Source organism: Muntiacus reevesi, chromosome 2 (assembly GCF_963930625.1).
Source record: "Muntiacus reevesi chromosome 2, mMunRee1.1, whole genome shotgun sequence".
NCBI classification, from domain to species: domain Eukaryota; kingdom Metazoa; phylum Chordata; class Mammalia; order Artiodactyla; family Cervidae; genus Muntiacus; species Muntiacus reevesi.
This window is the reverse complement of record NC_089250.1, coordinates 256,659,121-256,673,107: the sequence shown is the minus strand read 5'-3', so window position 1 is coordinate 256,673,107 and position 13,987 is coordinate 256,659,121. Positions and strand designations below refer to the sequence as shown.

Here is a 13,987-nt window from a genome sequence, read left to right as displayed (position 1 = left end):
AAAAGCATGTCCAATTTGCAGTCTAAATTTAGCCTCAACCCTCTAAGCTGCTTTGTTGGGTATTCTTCCTTATGGTTGGTTTTGTATTTTAATCTCCAGAAGATATAACCAACAGACAGAGATATAAAAATATTTTAAAAAGCAAATTAATTAAAAATAACTTCATCTAATAGTAGTTAAAAAATAAAACAAAAAACACAGGAGTGAAAGAGAAACTAAGCTGAGAGTTAGACAAAGAGAGCAAATTTACTAGGTTAAAGAAACTTGAGTCTTCAGATTTACAAGGCCCACTGAAACCACTCAGGAAAAACACACTCCAGTGTGGCAACATTTCTAAACTCCAAGAACATCCAGAGAGAAAAATGAGAATCAAACTGTCATCAGCAACACCAGAATGTTAGAATACAATAATCCAATAATTTAAAATGTCCATATGAGGCTTTATAGATTCATCTAAAAAAAAAAAATTAAATGTCCATATGAAAAAATAATCTGAATTCATAATGAATAATAGCCAGTCAATCAAGCAATCAAGAAAAACACAGGTTCACTAAGAAAATTTGCCACCCACACATCCCTTTTTTTTTTAATGACAAAGATGCACTTATGCAAAACTGAGGGGAAAAGAACCAACCAAGAAGTCAACGCGGTAAACAAGAAACAGGAACCCCTGCATGTCTCTGAATAGACTGGATAGAGATAATGCAAAGTAGTAAAGTAGCAGAGGTGGTTAAGAAGTAAAACTCTGCATATATCCTGGAATTAGTTGACAAGATCAGAAACATGTACTGTGAGAGAAATTTAAGGATGACGCAAAGATTTTTTTATCTTAACCAACTAAAAGAATAAGCTGTCATTCAATTAGAAGGAAAGGACTAGATGAAAAAGTAGGTTTGGGACATATTGAATGGAAGGTGCCTAGTAGACATCCTTCCAGGTGGAAATATTAAGGAAGCCAATGGATACACAAATCAGGAGTCTGCAGGAGGGGTGCAGGATGGAGATAATAATCTACAGACAGCATCTGAAGTCATGAAATTCAGAACAAAATCAAGAGAAGAGTGCACATGATAAAACAAGGAAATAATCTGTTAACAACACAAAAGAAAAAAGAGGAGGAGAATAAGAGAGTGAAGATGTGAACTAAGCCCTGGCACCCTCCAACAATGGGAGGATTAGGAGTTGAAGAATCACAAAGGAGACAGTGAGGTCTAAGGGAAAACTAGGATGACATCAAGTGAAAAAATGGTTAGAAGCAGGAGAGATCAATTGTGCAGTATACTGCTGATCAGTCAAGTAGACTGAGGCTAAGAACCAGCCACTGAATTTGGCAACATGGAAATCTTTGGCAACCTTGATATAGACAACTTCTTCAAGGAGTTTCGGTGTAAATGGAATGAGAGAGAAGGGGCAGTAGATAGAAAAGAGTAACTGCATTAAGAATAGCACTGTTTTTGTTGTTGCTGCTGCTGCTGTTTTTAAGATGGGTGAAATAACGGCATATCTGTGAGTAGACAGGAAGGGTCTGGTAGAGAAGGAGAAACTGAATATGCAGGAGAGGCTGTTGGAGCAATGTTCTTGAGTCACCAAGAGGGGATGAAACCTACTGCACAAATGCATGGGTGGCCTTAGGAGAGAACAGTTTATCTAAACAGAGAAAAGGAGAGGTTTGGGACAGATGCAGGTTACTGGGTACATGTGGGATGAGTTGAGCAAAACTCTCTTCTGTTTACTATTCTCTCCTCAAATAAATAAGAAGCAAGGTTCACAGGCTGAAAGTGAAGACGGGGGAAGAGATGATAGAAGTCTGAGGAAAACAAGGAATGAAATGGTCATGTACAAAACCAGAATGAATGGACTAAGGACATATAATATATACAATATATGGGAAGTAATCATGACTTCTGGGCTTAGTGAACATAAATGTACAGTGAAACTGGCCAGCATGTCTGTGCTGATATCATCAGGGCTGTGAAGTTTGTACAAGAAAGTGTGGGGGGTGGGGGGAAGAGGGTTGACAGTATAAGCTCTGTTCTGACTGTAACAACTCCTCATGGAATTAAAACAGGTAGTAAAGCTATAAGGAGAGTGTAGGTCAATGAAAGGTAGTAAGATCAACAGACTGTAGGCTACAGTAGATCTGAATGACTGATGAAGATGGGTTACCTAGACAAAGATGGAGATAGTGGTTGGAAATAACAATGAGAAGGCTACTCTATTAAGCACTTTAACAAACTAGTTCACTTCTGGTATTATCTCATTTAATTCTGAGAATGCACGTCACTATCCTTACTTAAAATATGAAGTTAAAGCTGAGATTAAATTACTTGTCCAAGGTCACTACTAAGTTTTCCAACTGGCCTTTTAGGTCACATTTGCTTCCAAAAACAAACACTCCACAACACTAGAATAAATCTTTGTGAGTAAAATACTTCACAGCCTAACTCACACTTGATCCATTAAAAATTTTACTTCACTGATATCCAGTTTTTAAAATGGCTAACTGAAGTACTACTTTAAAGTACCACAGAGAAAATAAAATGTAAATTGCTCCTATAGAGCGCACCTTCTATCATGGAGTAATAAATTCAAGTTAAACCATCTACAGCTACTGCTATTACTACTTTGGCACTGAGTTAAATACAAAACTCTTGCTATGTCACACAGGTAAGATTTCTTTACTCTATTTCTTTTCTTCTACTATTATTTTCTTCAGGCTTTATGTTGTTTTCTTTACTTCAAATTCAGACAGTCATGTCTTGGGACATCACTGATGGTCCAGTGGCTTCCCTGAGCGCCCAATGCAGGGAGGCTGGGTTTGACCCCTGGTTAGGGAACTAGATCCCACATGCCACAACTAAAAACCCTGCAGACTGCAAAGAAGACTGAAGATCCTGGTGCAGCCAAATAAAAAAAATAAATATTTTTAAAAAAATAAATAAAGAAAAAGAAAGCCATGGCTTTTCTTACTCTACTGGAAAATGTACAGTTAGTTTCTGGCACCTGACCTGAGACTCTCAGAATTACCAAGAATTTCTGTGGACTATGCAACAACAACAAACTGTTTCCAAGGCTCCAAGTTCTGGCAATCTCACTAAATAGGGCAACCAAAAGAAACTGCAGCATTAAGTTTCACTAGCTCTTTGCTGTTCCTAAGTAGTGATTTTGTGAATTGCTAGATTCAGATCCCCAAATCAGAGAGAAGGCAAGAAATCAATAAAGCACTTCATAGGCATTTCATCCAATACAAGCTCTCCCACTCTCTCTGGAGTTTATGACTATGTGGATAATTAACAAGCAAGAGGTGAGTAAGCTATGCCAATTGGCAATATAAACCATTACCAACTTACCCACTTTATATTCCTCCACCAATCACTTCATTCTTTAAGAACAAGCTGTTTTAAAAGCAGCTGGCTTATAAAATCATTTTTCCTCACAAAGTCTCTTTTCCTAATTCAATGGCAACATGATTTTCATTTTAAGGGTTTATTAACCAGGTACAGTTAGCTAAAGGCATGTTAGATACGAATTTTACTCACTTTAGTCTATTTTGGCCACCTGATGCGAAGAACTGACTCATTGGAAAAGACCCTGATGCTGGGAAAGATTGAAGGCAGGAAAAGGGGACAACAGAGGATGAGATGGGTTGGATGGCATCACCAACTCAATGGAAATTAGTTTGAGCAACCTCCAGGAGTTGGTGATGGACAGGGAACTGGCATGCTGCAGTCCATAGGGTCACAGAGTCATGACTGAGTGACTGAACTGAACTGAGTCTATTTTACTTAAATACTTTAAAAATCCACATATATAATGCTTATAAAGATATGTGAGTTTCCTCCAACTTTGAGATTTCCACAATGAGAAACCTTCAAAAGCTGTAAGTATCCTTTCATTTATTCAAATATTTACCAAGGGTCTGCTCTGAGCCTGGCACTATTTCAGCTGCTGAGGACAGAGCAATGAATGAGACAAAACCCATGCCTTTACAAAGCTTCCATTCTGTGGGAAATCTCTTGCTATCCAGGATCTATTATGTGTTTGGGTGTCATATTCACAAATACAAGTGCATATACAATTGGAAGCATCCTACAAACTACTGATGCACATCATCACTTGCAGTTCCCTCAAACAATCTGAACTGATTCTTCCTTTAAATTTTAAATGAAAATTATAATTGAGCTTGAGCCATAAGGTGAAAAACTCTGTCTCCCCAATAATGTCATTTATATCATGCATGTCTTAAGATTTTATCCTGGACTTCTCTAGTGGTACAGTGGATAAGAATCTGCCTGGTTTGGGAAGATTCCACATGTCACAGAGCAACCAAGCCCATATGCCACAATTACTGAGCGTGTGCTCTGGAGCCTGTGAGCTGCAACTACTGAAGCCCATGCACCTCGAGCTTGTGCCCTGCAACGAGAGAAGCCATTGCGATGAGAAGCCCATGTAGTACCGTTCACAGTACCTGGAGAAGGCCCGTGCACAGAAAGACCCAGCACAGCCCAAAGAAAAAAGACTTTATTCTCTTATATTTCCATTCTCCAAAATTTCTTACTGTTGGTGGAGGGAACATACTTTATGTATTTTAATTTTAAAGAGATACAACTGGAAACATGGAATTTGGAGATATCCCCAAGAGACTTCTATAAGATTAATAAAGTAAAATGCTAAATAACTTTCATTTATTCATTCATTTAATAAATATCTGTTCATCCCAGGGGCTCAGACTCTATGTGGGGTTGGAAGGTGGAGACAATCAACACATGCAAATAAACAAAGATGATTACGTGTAGGTCATGATCAGTACTAGAAGAAAAAAAACTAAGACCTCTGATAAAGACCTCAAGAAAAAAACAACAATCCAGATTATCTATTAAAATACTTATACTGACATTAAATTCTTCCTTACTTGCCCTTAAAACTTCCTGACATTGATTTAGAAGATTCCAATGTATCAAAGTTCATCAAACTTTTCTCAATTTCACTTTCACAGAACTAAAACTAGTCTGTGAAATCTCTAGCAGAAATAAGAGATAACACCTATTTGGCAGTACCTCTGGCACTGGACTTTTGATTACATACAGTGGTACCATACAATTTATTATCCAAACTGCAAAAATTTCAAGAGAGAAAAAGGATGTTTTAACAATTTAGCCAAAATAACAGGCACAAACAAGGACTTTCCACCAGGGCAAAACAGGCCATATAGTCATCATAATTATATACTACATCAAAGAGAGCTAGCCCAAAATATCAAGAGTATTTTATAGTTTCAGATGGATTTAAATTGTAAGTAATATCCAAGTAAAGAACCTAAATTATAATCTGGACCATATAAGCCAAGTGACTTCCTTACTAAATTTAAAGATTTAAATACCTCACAACATACACAAAATCAATTACAGGGGCATTATAGGCCTAAATGTGAAAAGGCAAAATAGAAAAGTTTTGAAAAGATAATCAAAGTAAGTCCATGACCCTGGGGTAGGGAAAAGCGCCTTAAAAAAAAAAAGGACAAGAAACACTAGTCACAATGGAAAAGAGTGGTAACATATTTACAATAAAAGGAGTAACTTCTATTCACCAAAAGAAACCATTAAATGGGAAAAGATACTTGCAACAGATACATCCAGTAAAGGATTCATATTCTGAATACTGAACTCAAGAAAAACAACAACATGCATCTCAACAGGAAAATGGGCAAAAGATTTCAAAGGTACTTCATGAAAGATGAAATCCAAATGACCAAGATATGAAAAGGTGTTTACCTCACTAGTAATCAGGAAGATTAAAACCAGGTACAAATACATACCCACCAGATCAGATAGAACTACAATACCTGATACTAACTAAAATACCTGATTGGATAGAACTAAAATACCTGATAAAAGTGGTAGTTACAAGTATTACTGTTGTCGAGAGATGTGGAACTATAACTCTCATATACTTTACTAATAACTGAAATAAAAATTAGTAAACAATTTGGAAACGTTTTTCATTATCTAATAAAGACACACTCCCCATGATCCTGCAATTCAAAGTACATAGCATAAAGAAAATTACATAAACATATATCAGTAAACTCAAACACAAAGGTATTATTCATAATTGCTAAAAACTGTAAACAATTTGAATAGCTTCAGAATATCCAAAGCAACAGGAGAAACAGATAAACAAGTTATATGCATGATGGAATACTATGTCACAATAAAAGCCCAAATAAATACATGCAACATGATTCCATTTATATAAAGTTTACACAGGGACAAACTCTTATCATTCAGAGATGTAACTTAAGTGATAAAACAATCAATGTCAGAATAACATTTCTATCTAGCTTAAGAAGGCAGCAGTTGTTGATGGGAAGATGCAGGGGTGGGAGGCTTGTGGGATGTTGGCAAAGCCTGTCTCTTTCCCTGGGTGGCAGTTACAAGGATCTTTGTTTAAAAATATTTCATTTTTATCCATGTATCTTTACAACATGTGTGGTTATATTTCACACTGAGGCGGGGGAAAAACCTCTCTCTAAAGGGGAAAAGGATTAACGTCCTAAATATAATTCTAAGAATGTTAAAGAAATAGCTCAATTCATAGTTTAAAAAGAGCTAGCAAGGATCTCTAAATGCAAATACATACTGTATTCTAAACACACTATATTCTAAAATCCATGAATGAACTTTTGGTTTCATCCGTTAGACTGTCACTCTTCATCCAAATTTTGAAAAAGGTGGAATTTCGGATATCAAATTACTTAACAAATCACGTAAATTCTAAAATCTTAACACCAAACTTCCCACTTCTATTTCTGAAATCTGAAATAAGTACCTGGTTGTTTACTAGACAGTTACAAAGCAGTTTTAGATTAGAAACTGCTAAGCAGAATAATATCCACATTTGGTAACTCCAATTTTTGCAAACACAATTCCCAAACCTCTGTTATACATTCAACAACTCAAATTTCTTTAGAAAAAAAGAATATATTACGTACGTGGGATTACACATCAAAGCCATAATAAGAACAGACATAAATTAAATCAATGATTAAAAAAAACTTCTCATTGCTATATAGATGTTTTTAGGTTCCTGCATAAAAGAAAGTATTTATAGTTTTTTTTTTTTTTTTTTTAAAGACAAATGAATACATTAGAAATCTTAAAAATGCACAGGTTCTTTTCTTTGTAAGGGTTATAGTAAGGTACCATTGCCAACTCACTGATAAGTCACTAACCTGGCAAGAAACCTTAAAAGCCAGATTGGGCCAAACAATGCTTTAAAAAAAAAACAAAAAAAACTATTAAACCACTTTAATGAAAAATACTGTTTTCAGCTTGTATGTGGCTCTCATCAAAAACTTCAGAGGGCCCTTTTCACAATTCCACAAAATCATAAAAATTGAAACTATACAGCTAAATACGCACGCGGGGCGAGGGGGGACAGGTGGGAGAAGAGAGGAAAGAATATTTAGAGAAAATAATTTTAAGACTCCCTACCTAGATAGAAAATTTGTCCCAACAAGAGTGTTTTAAAAAAGGATGTACCAGGGAATCCAAAAAGTATCTTTAAATATTTGCGTGATACCGCGAAATGACTCTCCTATCGGTCAAAGACTAATCTTGTTCTTAAAAACAGATTTAGAAAATTTTCTTCCTATTGCCGGACTTTTCTCCTTACCATGCTATTCTTTCTATAACTCTCCCAGATGTGCTGCGAAAATGACCTTAGCTATCTTGCTTCCCTCTCCTACATGTTCCCAAAACTTGTGAGGTTTCTTTTAAGATCAGGAGCTAAAGTTTATTTTCTTCCTGGTTTCCTGGCGGAACAGAAACCCAGACTTGTGAACGGAAACAAAACCCCGAAGACTGGGCGATGGTACGTACTTTGGGGTGGACACCTTCCTCTCCGACCCCAGAGAGCCTCCACGGGGGTCGGTCAGCTCCCACTGACTACTTAGATCTACCCTGGGAACAAGGGACCCGGGAAAAGCTGGCACCCTTCTTCCCACCGGATTTCCAAAAACAAGGCCGAAAGGAGAGCAGCGAACATTTGAAAAGACATGGTTGCACAACAGGTTTGGAAAAGGATTCCGGTTTAACAGGTAAATACCACACAGGAAACAAGTGGGATGTGATCTGCTCCAGGTACCAATGGCATTTCCAGGCCGTCTGCGTCGCAGGGGAAACCCAAAGTTTGGGCACATTACTTAAAGTTCACCTGAGGAATATGCAACGAATTGAAATTAAAAACGCGAGAAAATGGGTGCTGGAAAATCAGCAAATCAGAGCTTTAAACTCAGGCGGGGCGGAAAAATTCTTTGAATACTCAGGCTTTGTTTGGTGGTTAAGAAGACAGAACCACCGAATTTAGGAGTTGGAAGACGCGTATCTCTGTGTTCTTCGGCCCGTTCTCTCGGACTTCAGGGCTGCCCCGCCCGCCCCGGCCGCGGTCCTTAGTCCCCGGATTGAAGGCGGAAGCCTGGGAGCCCCGGGGAGGCCGCGGCCCGACCCGGCCCGCGACGGCGGGGCCGGGACCGAGGGAAGGGAGCGGCCCCCCAAGGAGGACGGGGGAGCGGGGAGGGAGCAGGGAGGGAGCGAGGAGGTCGCGAGCCGAGAGCTCGGCGCAGCCCCGAGCGCTCGGCCCGCCTTCCCACCCCGAGGCCCGCCCCGACATACCTTTGGCGAGAGCTACGGTAGAGTTCTCGGTGTCGATAGTGTAGAGGATGCCCTCGTAGCGGATCTCCGCCTTAGAGATAAGGCTGATCTTGCTGCCGATGTAAGGGGTGCCCCCGCTCATGGCGCCGCCGCCGCCGCTGCTCCCGGCCGCTCGCAGAGAAGCAGATCCCACGCCGCTGTGGCCGCTCCGCTCGCCCACTTGCTCCGTCGGCGCCTACAGCAGCCGCCTCAAACCCAACATGGCGGCGGCGCCGGCTCCGCTACCCTCCCCCAGCCTCCCGCCCTCAAGCCGCGGCGCGGCGGCGGCGGCGGCGGCAGCGGCGGCGGCGCGGGGCATGCTGGACGGGGAGGCCGAGCTCTCGCGAGACTCGTCTGGCGGCCGGTGGCTCAGGGCTCCTTCGCGGCCTTGGAAGTCCTAGCAGTGTGGCTGGCCTGGTGTGTCTCTGTCGTTCCCCGAGGCCTGAGAGGAGATCCAGGGAGAGGCCAGGAGTCTCGGAATGTAAGGATACTGTGGGCCGGCGTGGCGCCGCGCGCGGTCCTTTTGACCTCCGCTGTGGCCTACGCCGTTTCCAGACCCTTTGAAACCCGTCCTGAGTCCGGTGTCATTGCAAAAGCGGATCCCTCTAGCTGGAAAGTTCTAACGTGCCTCGAAGCTCTTGGTCAGCACCTCTGAGACCTGGTCATTTTCCTTTGGAAGCAACTGCGCCCCTCATGGAGCCGTCATTACAGCATCTGTCACCCAGCGAGTCTCCCCTCTACTCCCCTTCGCGGCTCAGACGTGGGATTCTGTCCAAAGCTTTCAGATGGTTCTCATTGCTTTCAGTACCGTTTCTCACAGACCGAATCCTACTGGCTGCAGTTCTGTTCAGTTCTGTGAACTCTGGATTCATTTTAGCCATAGCACTGTTAACTTAAAAAAAAAAAAAAAGCTCAACCTAAGCGTGAGAATTGTGCTTTCTTCGGGGGGGGGGGGGGTTTGCTGAAGACTTAAGTCTGGAGATAGCCTCTCAGCTCTGAGGGACTGCTGGGAAGAAGTAAGGGAGGAGCCAGGATATATAGGAGTTCTTGAAAAACAGCACAACAACAAACCCAGGTAGTTTAACATCAAAAGATTACTCTTAAAGAAAAACCAGACATCTCAAGTTAATGAATTCAACACTTTTCTGTGTATGGGGAGAAGTTAGAGTCTGGGCTCATTGAAATCATTTCTTTAACGTTAGTAAACCTTTTCTCCATTCTGAATTCCCTCGGGGTGCACAGTTGGGGGTGACTACAGTGGCTGATGGCTAAATAGCTGCCAAATCCTTTCTTTACTTGTATATCAGGGGATATCCACAGCCTCTTCAGCATCTTTAGTTGAATGTTTAGTTGGCAAGTTTGTGTGTCTGAAGGTTTCCCCTCTAAACCTAATCTTGCCACGCAACTGTTCATCCTTATAATAGTGGAACTTCTCACTCAGACCTGTATCTGTTCTGACTGCAAAATTCTATCCTTTTCAAGTGTAGACTGTATCCTGAATCTGATCATTTCTTGCCATCTCCACCTCTGCCCTACAACAAACCACCCAGAATTATTGAAACAGCCTCCTAGAAGGCCCTTCTACCTCTGCTTTTGTCCCCATAATTCTCAACACAGCAGCCAGAGGGATCTTGTTAAGATCGAAGTTAGATTGTATCCCTCCTCTACTCAATACTCCTCTCCCCAGTGAGCTCATGTCACACAGAATGAAAGCTAGCTAGACTCCTTACTTTGTCCTATAGAGACGTACATGATTTAGTGCCTTGTTTCCTTGCTTCCCCATTCTGTTCTAGCCATTCCCTTTTCACCTCAAACTTGCCCACTTCATTCAGATCTCTACTCAAATGTTGCTTCTGCAGATGAGTCTTTATTGTCCTGTTTATTATGATACCACCTGAATCACTCTATATACCCTTGCTCTGCTTTCTTTTTCTTCATAGCATTTATCTTCCTCTAATTGTTTAGTCGCTCAGTTGTGTCTGATTTTTTGTGTCCCTGTGGACTATAGCTCACCAGGCTCCTCTGTCCATGAAATTTCCCAGGCAAGAATACTGGAGTCAGTTGCCATTTTATTCTTCAGGGGAACCATGTCTCCTGCATTGCAGGTGGATTCTCTACTGCTGAGCCACCAAGAAAGTCCCATCTCCCTCTAGTATGTTTAGTTGGGCTTCCCTGTCCCCTTCACTAGAATCTAAACATTTTGAGATAGGGATGTTATTCCGCTGTTGCTGCTTCTGCTAAGTCGCTTCAGTCGTGTCCGACTCTGTGCGACCCCATAGACGGAAGCCCACCAGGCTCCCCCGTCCCTGGGATTCTCCAGGCAAGAACACTGGAGTGGGTTGCCATTTCCTTCTCCAATGCAGGAAATTGAAAAGTCAAAGTGAAGTCACTCAGTCATGTCTGACTCTTCGCGACCCCATGGACTGCAGCCTACCAAGCTCCTTCGCCCATGGGATTTTCCAGGCAAGAGTACTGGAGTGGGTTGCCGTTGCCTTCTCCCGATGTTACTCTGGTCACTACTATATGATCAGAACCTAGAACAGAGCAGCTTTTCAGTAAGTTGGATGAAGTTGGATGAAGGCAGAGCATAGGTAGGATGTCTGGTGAGCTGAGTGAACAAATGGTGAGAAGTCTGGCAGGAAACAGAGAGGGAAACAGTACAGAAGACTAATGGCTGTGTTGGGTCTGATTCACAAGAGCTTCAAAGGAAAACTATGAAATACCTGCTTCAGTACAAGGTTCCTGCTAAGGAGCTGAACTCTTGCTTCTATTATTTCCTCCTGCTTCCAGGCCTGGGACCTAGCTTATTTTCCATACTTTCTGAGTGAGGGCATCCTTTTTCATATATACAAAATTCAAAATTCATATTCAAAAATCTTTTTCATATATTAACTAATTCCTAAATTTACATCTTCATTCCAGATCTCTTGACTTCCAGGGTCACACTAGTACACACTTACTAGATACAGTTGGTTGGGTGTCCCTCAGGCACTTTCAACTCAACATGTTCAAAAATATATGCATCCACTCCATTCCCCCAAATAAACCTGCCCTTTATCCACGTTCTCTGTCCTTATCACTGGCCCCAGGACTCACTCAGGTGTCCAGTCTTGAAATCAGAATCTTTATCTGGCTGCACCCGATCAATCACCAATCTTGCTGATTCTATTTTATGTTTTCAGTTCATGGCTTCCTGCACCCTAGGCCACCAGGAACTGTGCATAAGTGCAGCTGATCAGTGTGATAGCCCATAGTGTATCATGCATGTGAATCCCTAATTTAGATACTAGAAAAAGACTGAGAAAGTGGCACCTTTCACTACCTTTGTTTCTGAAAACCCAAGTCCCATGTTGCTCCCCTGCTTAAGAGCCATCAATTATGTCTGCTGGCCTACAGAAAAAAAAAAAAAAGCTACCTCTCCATTGAATGTTTCCAACAATAGAAAGTCTAGAATTTCTACATTGGAGAGGCAGTCAGGTTGGAAGAGGAGATGAAAAGGATGGGAGGCTTGTCCAAAGTTACGTTTCTAGCTGGCACACTGTTGTTGTTGTTTTTTTTAACTTATATTTGTGTTTTCTTGGGGATTGGGTAATGGAGAATATGGGAGAAAGAAGGTTCCTGCACCTCACTGTCTTTTGGTATGCCCCTGGTTATTCATTGCAACTCCCAACACATTCTCTGTGCCTTAGGCTCTGGCCATGCTGAATTCATTGCTTCTCAGAACATACGTGTCACTCTCCCACCTCTAACCATTCCTGTTTGATATGAAAGTCTCTTTATTCCATCTCCATTTGACAAACAAGATTCAAAATCACTTTCACAGTATAGATAAAAAATGAGAATAAATCAAAGACCTAAATGTAAGAGCTAAAACTATAAAATTCTTGGAACAGGGGTCCCCAAACTCATGGACTGTTACATCTTGTCAGATCAGTGGCAGTATTAGATTGGAAATAAGAGCACAATAAATGTAATGCACTTGAATCATCCCAAAACCATCTCTTCCACCCACCCTGGTCTATGAAAAATTGTCTTCCAGGAACTGATCCATGGTGCCAAAATGGTTGAAGACAACTGTCATAGAAGAAAACATTGGGGTAAATCTTCTTGACCTGGATTAGATAGCGATTTCTTGGCTATGCCACAAAAAGCTCAGACAATCAAAGAAAAATAGGTAAATTAGATTTCATAAAAATTAACTTTTGTGCTTCAAAGGACATTATCAACAAAGTGAAGAGACAACTCACAGAATGGGAGAGACTATTTGCAAATCATAGATCTGATAAGAGATTCAGGATTACATAAAGAATATGTAAACAAGTCTTATAATTAACAAGTTATAACACATTAAATTGAAAAACAAATTTCCGGATTAAAATTTGTAAACCATAATGGAACACAATATTAAAAAAGAATGTATATGTATGTATGTATCACTTTGCTATACAGCTGAAATTAGCACAACATTGTAAATCAACTATACTTCAATGAAAAGTAAATTTTAAAAAATGTGTAAAGGATTTGTATAGACATTTCTCCAAAGAAGATATACAAATGGCAAAAAAAAAGCACAGAAAAAGATGCTTAACATCATTGATCTTTAGGGAAATGCAAATCAAAGCCACAGTGAGATGCCAAATCATACCTACTGGGATGGCTAGTAATTATAAAGATGGACAAGAACACGTGTTAGTAAGGTTGTGGAAAAATTGTTAAGTAGTGCATCCTATTCGGGAAAGTTTGACAGTTCCTCAAAAAGTTGAACATAAAGTTACCATATGATGCCACTGTTCCATTCCTGGGTATGTAACCATGAAAATTGAAAATATGTATCCCACAAAAAACTTTTACATAGATGTTTATAGCAGTGCTATTTATAATAGAGTGGGAACAACCTAAATATCTATTAACTAATAAACGCATAAACTAAATATATGTACCCATTCAATAGGATATTATAGCCATAAAATGAATGAAGTACTGGTACGTGCTACAACATGGGCGAACCTTAAAAATGTTACACTAAATGAAAGAAATTAGACACAAAAGCCACATACCGTATGATTCCATTGATATGAAATGTTCAGAGTAGGAAAACCCATAGAGACATAAAATAGATTAATGGATTAGTGGTTGCCAGGGGCTGGGGGTTATGGCTGGGGTCTAGGAATGGGGAGTGACTGCTAATGGTTTCTCTTTGGGGTGATGAAAATGTCTGGAATTATTAGATAGTGGTGGTAGTTACACTACATTATGAAGATTCTAACTTTTACACTTGAAAAAGTGAATTTTATGGT

General features: G+C 40.3%; 1 protein-coding gene across 5 annotated transcripts in view; it reads right to left on the bottom strand.

Annotated features, from left to right (window-relative positions):
* Positions 1–8,962, bottom strand: part of LSM14A (LSM14A mRNA processing body assembly factor) — a 57,346-nt gene extending 48,384 nt beyond the window's left edge. For 2 of the 5 annotated variants that reach the window (XM_065925772.1, XM_065925776.1), the window contains exon 1: positions 8,673–8,962. In XM_065925772.1, the coding sequence (XP_065781844.1) occupies positions 8,673–8,793 (121 nt within the window). In that variant the 5' untranslated portion in view covers positions 8,794–8,962. Of the gene's footprint in view, positions 1–8,145; positions 8,216–8,672 lie in introns of those variants that run through there. The other 3 variants (XM_065925773.1, XM_065925777.1, XM_065925775.1) reach the window with 2 other exon arrangements.
* Positions 8,963–13,987: the final 5,025 nt, after the last annotated feature.